General features: G+C 36.9%; 1 protein-coding gene across 1 annotated transcript in view; it reads left to right on the forward strand.

Annotated features, from left to right (window-relative positions):
- ASZ1 (ankyrin repeat, SAM and basic leucine zipper domain containing 1) overlaps nt 1–15,751 on the forward strand; it is a 68,043-nt gene that overhangs the window by 10,700 nt on the left and 41,592 nt on the right. The window contains exon 4 of the mRNA XM_068972402.1: nt 1,663–1,774. Coding sequence (XP_068828503.1) covers nt 1,663–1,774 — 112 coding nt within the window. The remainder of the gene's footprint in view (nt 1–1,662; nt 1,775–15,751) is intronic.

Here is a 15,751-nt window from a genome sequence, read left to right on the forward strand (position 1 = left end):
ATATACTTTTTCCATGCTCTATTTTCATATATTCACTTCAAAATAAAAACTTGGCTCTTAAAAAATCATAATAAGGGTAAAATGTTTGAGGTAACTGATTATTTTTACTGTGATTTTCTTGATCCCCAAGCAACTATAATGCAAAGTAAAAAAAATTTTAAAGAGTTTTTAAAAAACATCTTCCTGTTATATAAACAGAAAACCAAATTAGAAACCATAGATATTTTGAAAAACCTTCCTTCCAAAGAGGTAGATTCCATTTATATTACCATTATAACAGATTGTGTTATTAATATGTACCTTTAAAAATCTGTGCTAGAGAGTTTTACAAGTCAATTCTGAATTATATCACTTAAAAATTGTTTCAAAGATAATTATTAAATCCATTTCTTTATTTGTTATTAAATAATTTCTACTCATTATTGCTTTGAATAAGAGTATATGTACAAATCCTATTTAATTATTATATTGAATAACTATTTTTTACATGTTTACAATAGACAGATTTACTTTTTAATTCAGATATAGTTTTCATGGGAGAATTTTCATATTAACTTTGTACTGCATTTGATATTTGTATGATCATTTCTATTCTGTTTTCTCATTTATATATTTTATATGATTTCATGTGTTAGCAATATTTTATGTTTAATCTGTTGCTGTGGTAGGTTTTTCTTTTTATTATGTCATTTAAAATATTACTAAATGGAAGCTATACTTAAATTTTTGAAAGTGTAAAATGTTCTGCCCAAAAAATTGATCAGTAGTTTTCTTTCTTTGCTTTTTGTAAACAGAGAATACCTTACAGTTATAAAACATTTTGCCCAGCATGTCCTAATAAATTATTTTGTTTATCTCACAGGCCCACTCAGGTAGAGGGCAGACATTAGCTTTTCAACTGTAAGGTAAATCTACTCAGAGACTAAGATATCACTGGAGTCATAGTTTATCAGTGACAGAACTGGGACCAGAATCTAGATTTCTATATTTGGTCAATAATGAACCACAAATATAAACCATGGCATGACTTAATTTAAGTTCCCCAGTTCTTACTTGAGAATTATTTTTTGTCTTTTAATTAACCCTGATCTCCACTGATGCCATAGAAGCCAAGGGAAGAAGAGTTTTAGGAAATGGTATGAGCTGAGAGAGATCAAGTAGGCAAGGACTAAGAAGAAACCAACAGGTATAGCAGTTAGGACATCTTCAGTAGGAGGGTTTGGTCGTAAGCCAGATCTCAGTGAGTTTTAAATGAGTGAGAAGCAAAGAAGTGAAATCAGAGAATATCAGTCATTGTTTTTTGTCCAAGGCAAATTTGCCTGTTCAAGGCAAATTTTAATCAACCAAAAACTGTTCAGTTCCAGGTGGTAAATCTGCACAGAGCCCATGCTCTGAACCACTTTCCTATCCTCTTGAAGAAATGAGAATAGGGAAAGGAACTTAGTAAATGAATTGTAGATATACTTTGGAAATTGTTCATCCCTCATCTCAGTTTTAGGTGAAGGAATACAAAATTACCTGTTAAGAACAAGAGATTTGGGAATAAGTTACAGAAGTTTAAAAATGCAATAAATATTTAGAATGTTTTGAATGATAAAAGAAGTCAGCTAGTTACAATTTCTGATGTGTGCGGGGTTTTCCTCACTTTTCTTTTCATTATAGATAAGCAAACTGTTTTGATTACTGCATGTTCTGCTCGTGGCTCAGAGGAAAAGATCTTGAAGTGTATAGAGCTACTACTTTCAAGAAATGCTGATCCAAATGTCGCTTGTAGGTAAGAATCTTACTGTTGGTTCAAAAATGATGAAGATGTACTTTTCTTTGATAATCAGTCTTTTCTTTGTTAAACATTTGACAGCATGATTTTTTAAAAATCATAACCAATATGTGTTTACTTGGCCATATAACTGATGAATGAAAATAGGTCATAAGGTCATGATTCCAATTGTATAAGTGTGTCAAAGGACAGGTATATCATCAAAAGTAGTCTTTCATATTTTAATTTTAGAAGAATATGCTAAGAAGTTGATGTGAGAGGAACAAAGACAATTATTAACTGTATCACTTTCCTTTGAATTGCACACTCAAAAGAATATGATAATTGAGCTATAATAGTAAAGCCTCTTAGCATTCTCTCTATAAACACTTATCGACAGAAGTCTGTTTCAGTGTGTAAAGTAGCATAGAAGCCCTTCTGTATTCTGTGGATATAATGAAAATGACAGAGTATTAGTCTGTATATAATATGAAAAAAAGAAAAAGAGAATTTTATCTGTATTACAGACAGGAAGATAATTCTAGATCTTAAAATGGAAGTGATTCACTAGTCAGATGTACCACTTGGTTCTATTTGCACTAAAGGTGAAGAGAAGAATAAAAATTAGGACAAAACTATTGAGTTCCCTTTGTTGTTCAGTCACTCAGTCCTGTTGGTTTGCAACCCCATGAATTGTAGCATGCCTATCTTCCCTATCTTTCACCATCTCCTGGAGTTTTCTCAGACTTATATCCATTGAGCCAATGATGCTATCCAAGCATCTTATCCTCTGTCGCCTCCTTCTCCTCCTGCCTTCAATCATTCCCAGTATCAGAGTTAGCTCTGCGCATCAGGTAGCCACAGTATTGGAGCTTCAGCTTCAGCCTCAGTCCTTCCAATGAATAGTCATGGTTGATTTCCTTTAGGATTGACTGGTTTGATCTCCTTGCAGTTCAAGGGACTCTCAAGTCTTCCCTAGCACCACAGTTCAAAGGCATCAATTCTTTGGTGCTCAGCCTTCTTTATTGTCCAGCTCTGGTATCCATACATGACTACTAGAAAAACCATAACTTTAACCAATACAGACCTTTGTCAGGAAGTAATGTCTCTGCTTTTTAATACGCTATGTAGGTTGTCATTGCTTTTCTTCCAAGGAGCAAGCAAGTTTTTAATTTAGTCACTGTTAACAGTGATTTTGGAGCCCAAGAAAATAAAGTCAGCTACTGTTTTCATTGTTTCTCTATCTATTTGCCATGAAGTGATGGGACCAGATGCCATGATCTTAGTTTTCTGAATGTTGAGTTTTAAGCCAGCTCTTTCACTCTCCTCTTTCACCTTCATCAAGAGGCTCTTTAGTTCCTCTTTGCTTTCTGCCATAAGGGTGGTGTCATCTACATATCTGAGGTTATTGATATTTCTCCCAGCATTCTTGATTGCAGCTGGTGTTTCATCCAGCCCAGCATTTCACATAATGTACTCTGCATATAAGTTAAATAAGCAGGGTGACAATATATAGCCTTGATGTACTCCTTTCCCAATTTGAAACCAGTCTGTTGTTCCATGTCCGGTTCTAACTGTTGCTTCTTGACCTGCATACAGATTTCTCAGGAAGCAGGTCAGGTGGTCTGGTATTCTCACTTCTATAAGAATCCTCCACAATTTGTTGTGATCTACACAGTCAAAGGCTTTAGCGTATTCAGTGAAGCAGAAGTAGATGTTTTTCTGGAATTCTCTAGCTTTTTCTATGATCCAACAGATGTTTGTAATTTGATCTCTGGTTCCTCTTTTCTAAATCCAGCTTGTATATTGGGAAGTTCTTCATTCACATACTATTGAAGCCTAGCTTGAAGGATTTTGAGTATTACTTTGCTAGCATGTGAAATGAGCTCAGTTGTACAGTAGTTTGAACATTCTTTGGGATTGCCCTTCTTTGGGACTGGAATGAAAACTGACCTTTTCTAGTCCTGTGACCATGGCAGAGTTTTCCAAATTTGCTGGCATTTTGAGTGGAGCACTTTCACAGCATCATCTTTTAGAATTTGAAATAGCTCAGCTGGAATTGTCACCTCCACTCGCTTTGTTCATAGTGATGTTTCCTAAGGCCCACATGACTTCATATTCCAGGATGTCTGGCTGTGGGTGAGTGATAACCACTCTGCCATCATGGTTATCCAGGTCATTAAGATCTTTTTTGTATAGTTCTGTCTATTCTTATCACCTCTTTTTAATATCTTCTGCTTCTGTTAGGTCCTTAGTGTTTCTGTCCTTTATTTTGCCCATCTTTATATGGAATATTCCCTTTGTATCTCTGATTTTCTTGAAGAGATCTCTAGTCTTTCCCATTCTATTGTTTTCCTCTATTTCTTTGCATTGTTCACTTAAAAGGGTTTCTTATCTCTCCTTGCTGTTGTCTGGAACTCTGCATTCAGATTGGTATACCTTTCCTTTTCTCCTTTGTTTTTTGCTTCTCTTCTTTTCTCAGCTAATTGTAAGGCCTCCTCAGACAACCATTTTGTCTTTTTGTATTTATTTTTCTTGGGGATGGTTTTGATCACTGTCTGCTGTACAGTGTCATGAACCTCTGTCCATAGTTCTTCAGGCACTCTGTCTATCATATCTAATCCCTTGAATCTATTTGTCACTTCCACTGTATTATCATAAGGGATTTGATTTAGGTCATACCTGAATGGCCCTGTGGTTTTCCCTACTTTCTTCAATTTAAGTCTAAATTTTGCAATAAGAAGTTCATGATCTGAGCCACAGTCAGCTCCCAGTCTTGTTTTTGCTGGCTGCATAGAGCTTCTCCATCTTCGGCTACAAGGAATATAATCATTCTGATTTCGGTATTGACAACTGATGATGTCCACATGTACAGTTGTCTCTTGTGATATTGGAAGAGGGTGTTTGCTATGACCTGGGGGTTCTCTTGCTAAAACTCTGTTAGGCTTTTCCCTGCTTCATTTTGTACTCCAGGGTCAAACTTGCCTTGTTTCTCTAGGTATCTCTTGACATCCTGCTTTTGCATTCCAGATAATGAAAAGGACATCTTTTTGGTTTCTTCGGTGTTAATTCTAGAAGGTCCTGTAAGTCTTCATAGGACCATTCAACTTTAGCTCTTTCAGCATTAGTGGTTGGGGCATAGACTTGAATTACTGTGATGTTGAACAGTTTGCCTTGGAAATGAACCAGGATCATTCTGTTGTTTTTGAGCTTGCACCCATGTACTGCATTTTGAACTCTTTTGTTGACTGTGAGGGCTACTCCATTTCTTCTCAGGGATTCTTGCCCACAGGAGTAGATATAATGATCATCTGAATTAAATTTGCCTATTCCAGTCCATTTTAGTTCACTGATTAATAAAAGGTCGATGTTCACTCTTGTCATCTCCTGTTTGACCATTTCCAGTTTATCTTGATTCATGGACCTAACATTCCAGGTTCCTATGTATTCTTTATAGCATCAGACTTGACTTTCACCATCAGACACATCCGCAGCTGAGCTTTGTTTCCACTTTGGCTCAGCCTCTTCATTCCTTCTGGAGCTATTTCTCTGCTCTTCTCCAGTAGCATATTAGACACCTTCCAACCTGGGGAGCTCATCTTTCAATGTCATATCTTTTTGCCTTTTCATACTGTTCACGGGGTTCTCAAGGCAAGAAGGCTGAAGTGGTTTGTCATTGCCTTCTCCAATGGACCACATTTTGTCAGAACTCTCCACCATGACCCATCTGTCTTGGGTGGCCCTAAACAGCATGACTTATAGTTTCATTGAGATGGACAAGGTTATGGTCCATGTGATCATTTGGTTAGATTTCTGTGGTTGTGGTTTTCATTCTGTCTGCCCTCTGATGGATGAGGATAAGAGGCTTCTGCAAGCTTCCTAATGGGAGGGACTGGCTGTGGGGAAAACTGGGTCTTGTTCTGGTGGGCAGAGCCATGCTCAGTAACTCTTTCATCCAGTTCTCTGCTGATGGATGTAGGGCTGTATTCCTTCCCTGTAGTTGAGGCCAAACTATGATAGGGGTAATGGCGATACTGGCAACATCCTTCAAGAGGACTTTTGCAAGCACGCCGGGCCTCCTCGGACTACTGTAGCCAGTATCCTGATCTTGTGGTAGGCCACTGTCAACCCGCACCTCTGCCAGAGACTCCCAAGCACACACAGACAAGTCTGGCTCAGTCTTCTGTTGGGGTTACTGCTCCTTTCTCCTGAGTCTTGTTGTGCACAAGATCTTGTTTGTGACCCCCAAGAGTCTTGTTTCCCCAGTCCTTTGGAAGTTCTGTAATCAAATCCTGCTGACCTCCAAAGTCAGATTCCCTGGGGATATTCAGTTCCTTTGATGGGAAAGGGACTTCCCAGGTTGGGAAGTCTGTTGCGGGGCCTAGAACTTTTGCAGCAGTGGGAGAACTTTGTTCTCCAGTTTGTGAGTTGCCTGCTTGGCAGCCATGTAAGTGGGGTTAATGGCAATCTCCTCCAAGAGGCTATATGCCATGCCTCCCAGGACTGCTGTTGCCAGAGCCTCTGTCCCCACGGCAGGTCACTACTGATTTCACGTCTCCACAGAAGATCCTCAAACGCTCAAAGGTAGGTCTGGCTCAGTCTCTTGTGGGGGTCACTGCTCCTTTTCCTCTGCCCTCGTGCACACAAGGTTTTGCTTGTGCCCTCCAAGGGTCTCTGGTGGGTATAAGGTTTGATTTTAAATGCAGTTGCGTCCCTCTGGCCACCTTGTTGTGGCTTCTCCTTTGCCCTTGGTTGTGGGGTATCTTTTTTTGGTGGGTTCCAACATTCACCTGTCCATAGTTGTTCAGCAGCTAGATGCAATTTTGGTGTTCTCGTAGAAGATGAGCACTCGTCTTATATATATTGATGTTATTTTAATATTAGCCACTTACCAAATTGCTTTCTTTCACCTACTTTCTGTCATTTTGCCTTAAACTTAATTAGAGGTCTTGCTGAATGGTACTGAGGAAATTCTGTAATAGTTTAAAGTGTTTTTATTGTGTGTAATTTACATAAATGTGAAAAAATTCAGATTTTAAGTGTGCAGTTGAATCAGTTCTGAAAAATTTGTGTTCATATAACTCACATCTCAACACAGAATATTTTTGTCATCCCAGAAAGTTCCTCATGCCCCTCCCCAGTGCTGCAGAACTTACTTCTATCACTATAAACTATTTTTTTGCTATTCTAAAATGTTACACAAATATAATAAAACAGAATTTTTTCACTCAGGATAATGTTTTAAAGATTCATCCAAGTTGTGTGTGTCAAAAATTTGTTACTTTTTATTGCTGAGTAGTATTCCATTGTATAGAGATTCTGTACTAATAAGAGTACGACGAAGTCTTCTTGGCCTCACAAAATGGCTGACCCAGTCAGGGAGAAAGTTGATTCGCTTGGAAATTGAAAGAAAATACAGAATAGTGTATTTAAAAGATCATGAAATTGTTAGAATGCTTCAATAGGCAGAATTGACAGCATATTATGGCTTGCTCTACGCTAAGGCCGCATGAGTGCTGACAACATAATGCATGATTCTGTATCCCCAGCAGCTCCTGGTATTCGGTCCAAGTACCTGTAGCCATCCCTTAGCTTCTCTTCCACAGTGTTCTTCATGTCACTCCTTTCTTGAACTCCCTCCAGATTCCTGTGTCTTTTCCTCAAAAGTTTCCATAAAGTTATTAAGTCCTACTTGTCCCCCTCCTTTTTTTAATTTAAAAATTGTGGTAAAACATTTATAACATGAAATTTGCTGTTTTAACCATTTTTTATGTGTACAGGTTAGTGTTTTTTTGACTAAACATTTGCCCGAGGCACCCAACACTTGGAGTCTTTTTGAGCAATGCCTGCTTTTCTGATTTGAGTTCTGAGTTAAGCTAAATAGAGACGAGCATTTTATCAGTTCTTCTGTGACTATCTGCTTCTTTGTTCTACCTGCTGAATGCGTATTGGTGTTTGTTGTTTGATTTGGGTATGTGTGCTGCACATCAATATCACTAATTGCTCTTATATAATTTTCAACATTTATTTTACTTCCTTAGCTGTTCTGGTTCATTATTATGGTAAACATTTAATAATATTCAAATTTATTAGATAAATATTATTTAAAAGGGCAACTTTTATCTGCTTTGAAGTTTTATATTGTTCCCAAACTTTGTGTGTAGACTTTCAAATCAGCTAATACATTTGATTTCTAGGTGTCCATGTATTTTGGCAAAATTTTTATAGTTTCTTCTAATGTTTCTCTGTTTCATCTTGAAAATGGCTAATGAAAAAATCATCAATTTAATGTGATAGGTATCTATCATTAAGGCATCTCCATCTGCCATTTCAAGCATTATTATGAAAAGCTTCTAAGTTTGGGGTTGGTACTGCAGTTCTGAAGAAGTTTCATCCATTGTCACTTTAGGTATTACCTGTGCCCTGTTCTTTTCTCTTTTGGGTCTCTGATTGTATATCTGTTAGACCTTTCTCACTGTATCCTCAATCCCTGCTTTATTTTCCATCGTCTTGTTTCACTGTGCAACATTCTGGATAATAGCATCCAGTCTGCCTTCTAGCTCACCAAATCTCATTTCACTTCCTTCTAATTTATTATTAAACTCCTCAATTTGGTTCATAATTTCAGTTAGTTTTTTTTTTAATTTCTAGAAATTCCATTTGATTCTTTTTAAAATTGACAGGATTATAAGGAAGTTATAAAGTATTATAAAGAAATTTATGACTTTTTGTTCACTAAAAATATTTTCAAGCTTCAAATAAAACTTTAATATGGTCAACATATAGTCTAGATGTAACAATTACAGTATCTGAGATCTTTGTGTGTTTGTCTCTGTTTACAATAGTTTCTTATACTTCTCACTCATGACTAGGTGCTAGTCGTTAGATTTAAAACTTGTTGGAATAATATGAGGCCTCAGATGATCCATCAGAGAGGATTTTGTATATTTCTAAAGATGCCTGGGGTACTTATCATTCCAGGACTCATGTAATCTAAGTTCAGGAGTTGAAGCTCCCTGGAGTATTTTGGTGATGTAAGTTAAACCTAACCCTAAACACCTTGTGTATTTCTAGTTCACCTTGACCCTAAATATGCTTAGAGGCATACTTTAATGTGTCTTGATTATGGTTTAATAAATTTCCAATTTTGTTTAGGCCCAGTGCTTTTAATTGTGTTCATCAGGAAGTTTGAAGCCGCCGAAGCCGCAGCTCAGTTTCCCATTGGGTTCTCAGTTCAGTTCAGTTCAGTCGCTCAGTCATGTCCAACTTTTTACGACCCCATGGACTACAGCACGCCAGGCCTCCCTGTCCATTACCAACTCCCAGAGTTTACTCAAACTCATGTCCATTGAGTCGGTGTTGCCATCCAACCATCTCATCCTCTGTCATCCCCTTCTCCTTCTGCCTCCAATCTTTCCCAGCATTAGGGTCTTTTCAGATGGTCAGCTCTTTGCATCAGGTGGCCAAAGTATTGGAGTTTCAGCTTCAACATCAGTCCTTCCAATGAATATTCAGGACTAATTTCATTTAGACTGGACTGGTTTGATTTCCTTGCAGTCCAAGGGACTCTCAAGAGTCTTCTCCAACACCACAGTTCAAAAGCATCAATTCTTTGGCGCTCAGCTTTCTTTATAGTCCAACTCTCACATCCATACATGACTACTGGAAAAACCAAAGCCTAGACTAGATGGACTTTTGTTGGCAAAGTAATGTCTCTGCTTTTTAATATACTATCTAGGTTGGTCAAAACTTTTCTTCCAAGTAGTAAGCGTCTTTTAATTTCATGGCTGCAGTCACCATCTGCAGTGATTTTGGAGCCCCGCAAATAAAGTCTGCCACTGTCTCCACTGTTTGCCCGTCTATTTGCCATGAAGTGATGGGACTAGATGCCATGATCTTAGTTTTGTGAATGTTGAGTTTTAAGCCAACTTTTTCACTCTCCTCTTTCACTTTCATCAAGAGGCTCTTTAGTTCTTCTTCACTTTCTGCCATAAGGGTGGTGTCATCTGCTTATCTGAGGTTATTGATATTTCTCCTGGCAATCTTGATTCCAGCTTGTGCTTCTTCCAGCCCAGCGTTTCTCATGATGTACTCTGCATATAAATTAAATAAGTAGGGTGACAATATACAGCTTTGACATACTCCTTTCCCAATTTGGAACCAATATGTTGTTCCATGTCCAGTTCTAACTGTTGCTTCCTGACCTGCATACAGATTTCTCAAGAGGCAGGTCAGGTGGTCTGGTATTCCCATCTCTTTCAGAATTTTCCACAGTTAATATTGTGATCCACACCGTCAAAGGCTTTGGCATAGTCAATAAAGCAGAAATACATGTTTTTTCGGAACTATCTTGCTTTTTCAATGATCCAGCATATGTTGGCAATTTGATCTCTGGTTCCTCTGCCTTTTCTAAAACGAGCTTGAACATCAGGAAGTTCACAGTTCATGTATTGTTGAATCCTGGCTTGGAGAATTTTGAGCATCACCTTACCAGTATGTGAGAGGAATGCAATTGTGTGGTAGTTTGAGCATTCTTTGGCATTGTCTTTCTTTGGGATTGGAATGAAAACTGACCTTTTCCAGTCCTGTGGCCACTGCTGAGTTTTCCAAATTTGCTAGCATATTGAGTGCAGCACTTTCACAGCATCATCTTATAGGATTTGAAATAGCTCATCTGGAATTTCATCACCTCCACTAGCTTTGTTCGAAGCGATGCTTCCTAAGGCCCACCTGACTTCACATTCCAGGATGCCTGGCTCTAGGTGAGTGATCACACCATCATGATTATCTAGGTTTTGAAGATCTCTTTTGTATAGTTCTTCTGTGTATTCTTGCCACCTCTTCTTAATATCATCTGCTTCTGTTAGGTCCGTACCATTTCTGGCCTTTATTGAGCCCATCTTTGCATGAAATGTTCCCTTCAGTTCAGTCGCTCAGTCGTATCCAACTCTTTGTGACCCCATGGACCGCAGCACACCAGGCCTCTCTGTCATCACCAACTCCCGGAGCTTACCTAAACTCATGTCCTTTGAGTCAGTGATGCCATCCAACGATCTCATGCCATTGTCCCCTTTTCCTCCCACCTTCAATCTTTCCTAGCATCAGGGTCTTTTCCAGTGAGTCAGCTCTTTGCATCAGGTGGCCAAAGTATTGGCGTTTCAGCTTCAACATCAGTCCTTCCAATGAACACGCAGGACTGATCTCCTTTAGGATGGACTGATTGGATCTCCTTGCAGTCCAAGGGACTCTCAAGAGTCTTCTCCAACACCACAGTTCAAAAGCACCAATTCTTCGGCACTCAGCTTTTTTCACAGTCCAACTCTCACATCCATACATGACCACAGGAAAAACCATAGTCTTGAGTAGATGGACCTCTGTTGGCAGTGTAATGTCTCTGCTTTTTAATATGCTCTCTAAGTTGGTCATAATTTTCCTTCCAGGAACAAGCGTCTTTTAATTTCAGGGCGGCAATCACCATCTGCAGTGATTTTGGAGCCCCCCAAAACAAAGTTAGCCACTGTTTCCACTGTTTCCCCATCTATTTGCCATGAAGTGATGGGACCAGATACCATGATCTTAGTTTTCTGAATGTTGAGCTTTAAGCCAACTTTTTCAATCTCCTCTCTCACTTTCATCAAGAGACTCTTTATTTCTTCTTCATTTTCTGCCATAAGGGTGGTGTCACCTGCATATGTTCCCTTGGTATCTCTAATTTTCTTGAAGAAATCTCTGGTCTTTCTCATTCTGTTGTTTTCCTCTATTTCTTTGCACTCATCACTGATGAAGGCTTTCTTATCTCTCCTTGCCATTCTTCTGAACTCTGCATTCAAATTGGGATATCTTTCCTTTTCTCCTTTGCTTTTCACTTCTCTTCTTTTCACAGCAATTTGTAAGGCCTCCTCACACAGCCATTTTGCTTTTTTGCATTTCTTTTTCTTGGGAATGGTCTTGATTCCTGTCTTCTGTACAATGTCATGAACCTCTGTCCATAGTTCTTCAGGCACTCTGTCAAATCTAATCCCTTGAATCAATTTCTCACTTCCACTGTATAATTGTAAGGTATTTGATTTAAGTCATACCTGAATGGTCTAGTGGTTTTCCCTACTTTCTTCAATTTAAGTCTGAATTTCCCAAAAAGGAGTTTTGGGAAACTCCCGGTATTGTTTTTGCTGGCTGTATAGAGCTTCCCCATCTTTGGCTACAAAGAATATAATCAGTCTGATTTTGATGTTGACCGTCTGGTGATATCCATGTGTAGAGTCTTCTCTTGTGTTGCTGGAAGAAGGTGTTTGCCAAGACCAGTGCTTATGAACTGGCAAATGTCCTCAAGGCAAAAGCTAACTGTGAATGCTGAGTTTATGTACCTCTATGTTTTTGCCATATAGATTTTGGTTCAGTAGTTCTTTGATATCGTATTAGTTCTTCAGTCTTTAAGAAATTAAAAAAAAAAAAATCTAGCTATGTTTAAAGCCTTTCAGTTTTGATCCCAATTTAGCTTGCAATTACTGGAAGCAGAAATCAGCATTTTCTTGATTTTTTAATTGATTTTTATTTATATATCTTCCTTTATCAAATCTTGTTGAAAATAGTATTGATTTATTGTTTAATAATCAGCTAAATGTTAGTACATATAGATCTCCCTTGATCTTTTATTAGTTTTTCTTGTTTTAAAAATTCATTTTATTTTCTATCCTGTAGGACTAATGGAAAAAAAAACCCTGACAACTTGAAATCCATTTTTAAATTAATACAAATTATGTTTTATATTTTTCTTGGATCTTGCCACATAATACTTAGTATACTATGTCTAGCAAATATGATAATTTAATACTGATTTATTTATTTGGGGTTTTATAATTTTTTTCTGGGTTAGGCTTTTTTATTTTGTTTTTAAATGAAACATTTATTCATTGTTTCCTGTGTAGCATGCACTGTGTCATTTGCTCTTAAATTTGTTGTCTAATGTAATCCTTACTGCTCAGTGATAGACGGTATCCATTTTTTATATAGAACAGAAAGTTGGCAATCAAATGTTTGAGCCTTTGAGTGTAGCAGAGGTTTGGTAACGAAATTTACAAGTTTGATGTGAGTAGGATCCACCATGGGAATGTATTTATATTCCCCATCTTGTCTAGGTTGAGGATTTTTTCAGCACAACCAGTTTAAGCAACATGACTTTTCTAATTGTTGCAAAGCACATCTTAAATTGACTTGTACTTTGGGATACTTTTTCCTCTTTCCCTAAATTATTGTAGGTACTTGAATATTTTTACTTGAAAAGTCCACAGATTGCAAAGGAAAATACATGAACAGAAAATATTATCACTTTAATTCAGCAGCATAATCGCTTTTAGCTCTGAAAACACGATGTCCTGCAAGTAAATTAATTGGAACTTGGCAGCTGTGCTATAGTATGGACTTTATTATTCCTTATTTTTTTATTTTATGTCTATATTATGTCTATATTTTATGTCTTATTTCCTTGTTTTATGTGTATAATGCAGTAACAGATGATATAAATTATCAAAGTTTTAAAGATCTGTATTGGACACATAATGAAATTTTAAACACTTCAGTCTAACCTTAAATTTGCAATTGATATTTTTATTGTTTGAGTAATAATAAGCCTTTAAAAATGTATATATAATTAACATTTCTGTTTTTAGAAATTGTATTTACCCCCTAGTTTGCTAAAACATTTTCTTTTATTATAAAAAAAAAAGAAGATATATTTTCTTTACATTCAGGAGGCAACTTTTCTGGCAGAGGAGTTTGTTATATTCACAGTGCTTAGTCATGAGATAAGGGTTTTGTAAAATGATGTGGCATTTTCATTTCAATAGATGTTTTATTACCATTGATAAGACTGCACACATGATCCAGTGTTCAAGGTTTTGACGTAATCATTTGTGTGATTGTTAACTTGTTGAATGTTATTGCCAGTAGAGAAAATACTCTGGGAAAAATGTTGCTTTCTTTATCACAATATAAATTTGGTTGTAAACGTCGCTGGAGCAGTTTGGTAGATTGAGGTGTAATTTTAGATTACAATATTAACTTGTTTTCCAGTTGTAAGTAATGATGTGACATATTTTTGCTCTGAAAGCATAGACTAGTCACAAAAATATTTTCAGAAAAAAATTTTAATAGCTTATTTAGAAAACATTACCAAAAATTGTTATTTTGTGATTTTTTTTCTTTTTTCTTTTTTTACAAATTGCCTGTTAACATCCTCTACTTATTTTTTTATTTACCTGTCTTTTCTTTATCTGCATTTAGGACCTGATTTTTGTTATCAGTTTCACATGCAAACAGTGACAAATATCTTAGTGTTCCTTGCATATATAAGATGTAGGATTGATATTGCTATTCATATATGTGTAAATCTGCTTGGTCTGTTTGAAAGCACAGAATGGAGAGGATAAAGGTGAGGAAAGCTAGGTAATGAAAGCCCTTGACACTCATCTCAAGACACACGCACAGAAACCAAGACTAAAAAAAAACTGGGACAGAAACCTTTCAAATTTTGACTTGACTTTGTTTTATTTATGTCTAGCACAGATGGTAAATTGTGTGCTGGCTGCTAAAGCTCCCACCCATAAGAGACCCATGTCATTTCGTCTATTTAATTATGGTCACATAGTCACAAAAAGTCGGACACGACTGAGCGACTGAACTGAACTGAACTGAAAGAAGTTCATTCTTACTGTGTTCACAAAAGAAAAGTCAGCAGTATTGAGTGGGCAGCCCTGATGACTTACCATGTTATTCTAAATGTATTTTCTTCATGGCTATAGTAATTGTATTTCCGATTTACTGTATGGTTAAAGCAATAGTTAATTTATTAATATAAATTTATACCAAGAAAAATAGATATCTCAAACTTTTCCATTCACTTTTATATATAATTTACTCTTTCTCGGTAATGTTTCTTAGATTTATTTCAGTTTTGGTACTTACCATGCCACTTTAGGGGCAACTTTGTTGTTGTTCAGTCACTAAGTTATGTCCAACTCTTGTGAGATCGCATGGACTATAGCCCGCCAGGCTCCTCTGTCCATGGGATTTTCCAGGCAAGCATACTGGAGTGTGTTGCCATTTCCTCCTCAAGGAGATCTTCCCAGCCCAGAGACTGAACCGGTGTCTCCTGCATTTGCAGGCAGATTCTTTATTACTGAGCTGCCTGGGAAGTCCAGGGGCAACTTAAATAGCCTCCTAATTGGTGTTTCTGACTGCACTATTTCTGTGCTTTAGTCAGTCCTATATGCTATTACCTGTGGAACACACTTCCTTTTCTCTTTTAGGTGAAATCCTAAACTCTCAATAGTTTGATCTCCCTAATGTCTAACTTTTATTTCATTTATACAATTTCAGTGATATTCTTCAGATACGTAATCATTTCTACCTGTTTGTTTTTCCTTTTGTTATTCTTCAGTTTGGAATATCCTCTCCTCCCCTCATGGTGCATTCACATTTTGCCATCAAGGGCCAGATTAATAGTTTGTTAACTTCCCTATTTTATTACAGCCCACAAGAGTACTTTTTGTTCATAGGCTCTGATTTTGGGTAGGTGCTTATCTTGTTTACCACAGTTTTATACATGTCATGTGTTGTTCTCTTCATTCTTACATCATTTAATATATGAAAGTCTTCATTTTGCTGTAAGCTGCTTGACTACTATGGTATTTTTTATTTCCTTCATAATTCTTTCATGTTATATTTATCAAGTTTTTTATTGAATTAGTGTATTTGATACAGAATGGTCATTTATATATTTATAAAGCTTAACTGAAACATATCATTTGTGAAGTAATTAATATATTAATACATTTATAATGAAGAAAGTTTGAAGCATGACTTCAAGCCTGAAAATCTTGGTCCAGATACTACCTCAATAACTTGTCCAAGCTAACATGACTGTTAAGTCATTTGGAAATCTTTGAGGATCAGTTTCCTCTGTCATTGAGATGATATCTAGCTAATTAGCAAGATGAC

Source organism: Capricornis sumatraensis, chromosome 5 (assembly GCF_032405125.1).
Source record: "Capricornis sumatraensis isolate serow.1 chromosome 5, serow.2, whole genome shotgun sequence".
NCBI classification, from domain to species: Eukaryota; Metazoa; Chordata; class Mammalia; order Artiodactyla; family Bovidae; genus Capricornis; species Capricornis sumatraensis.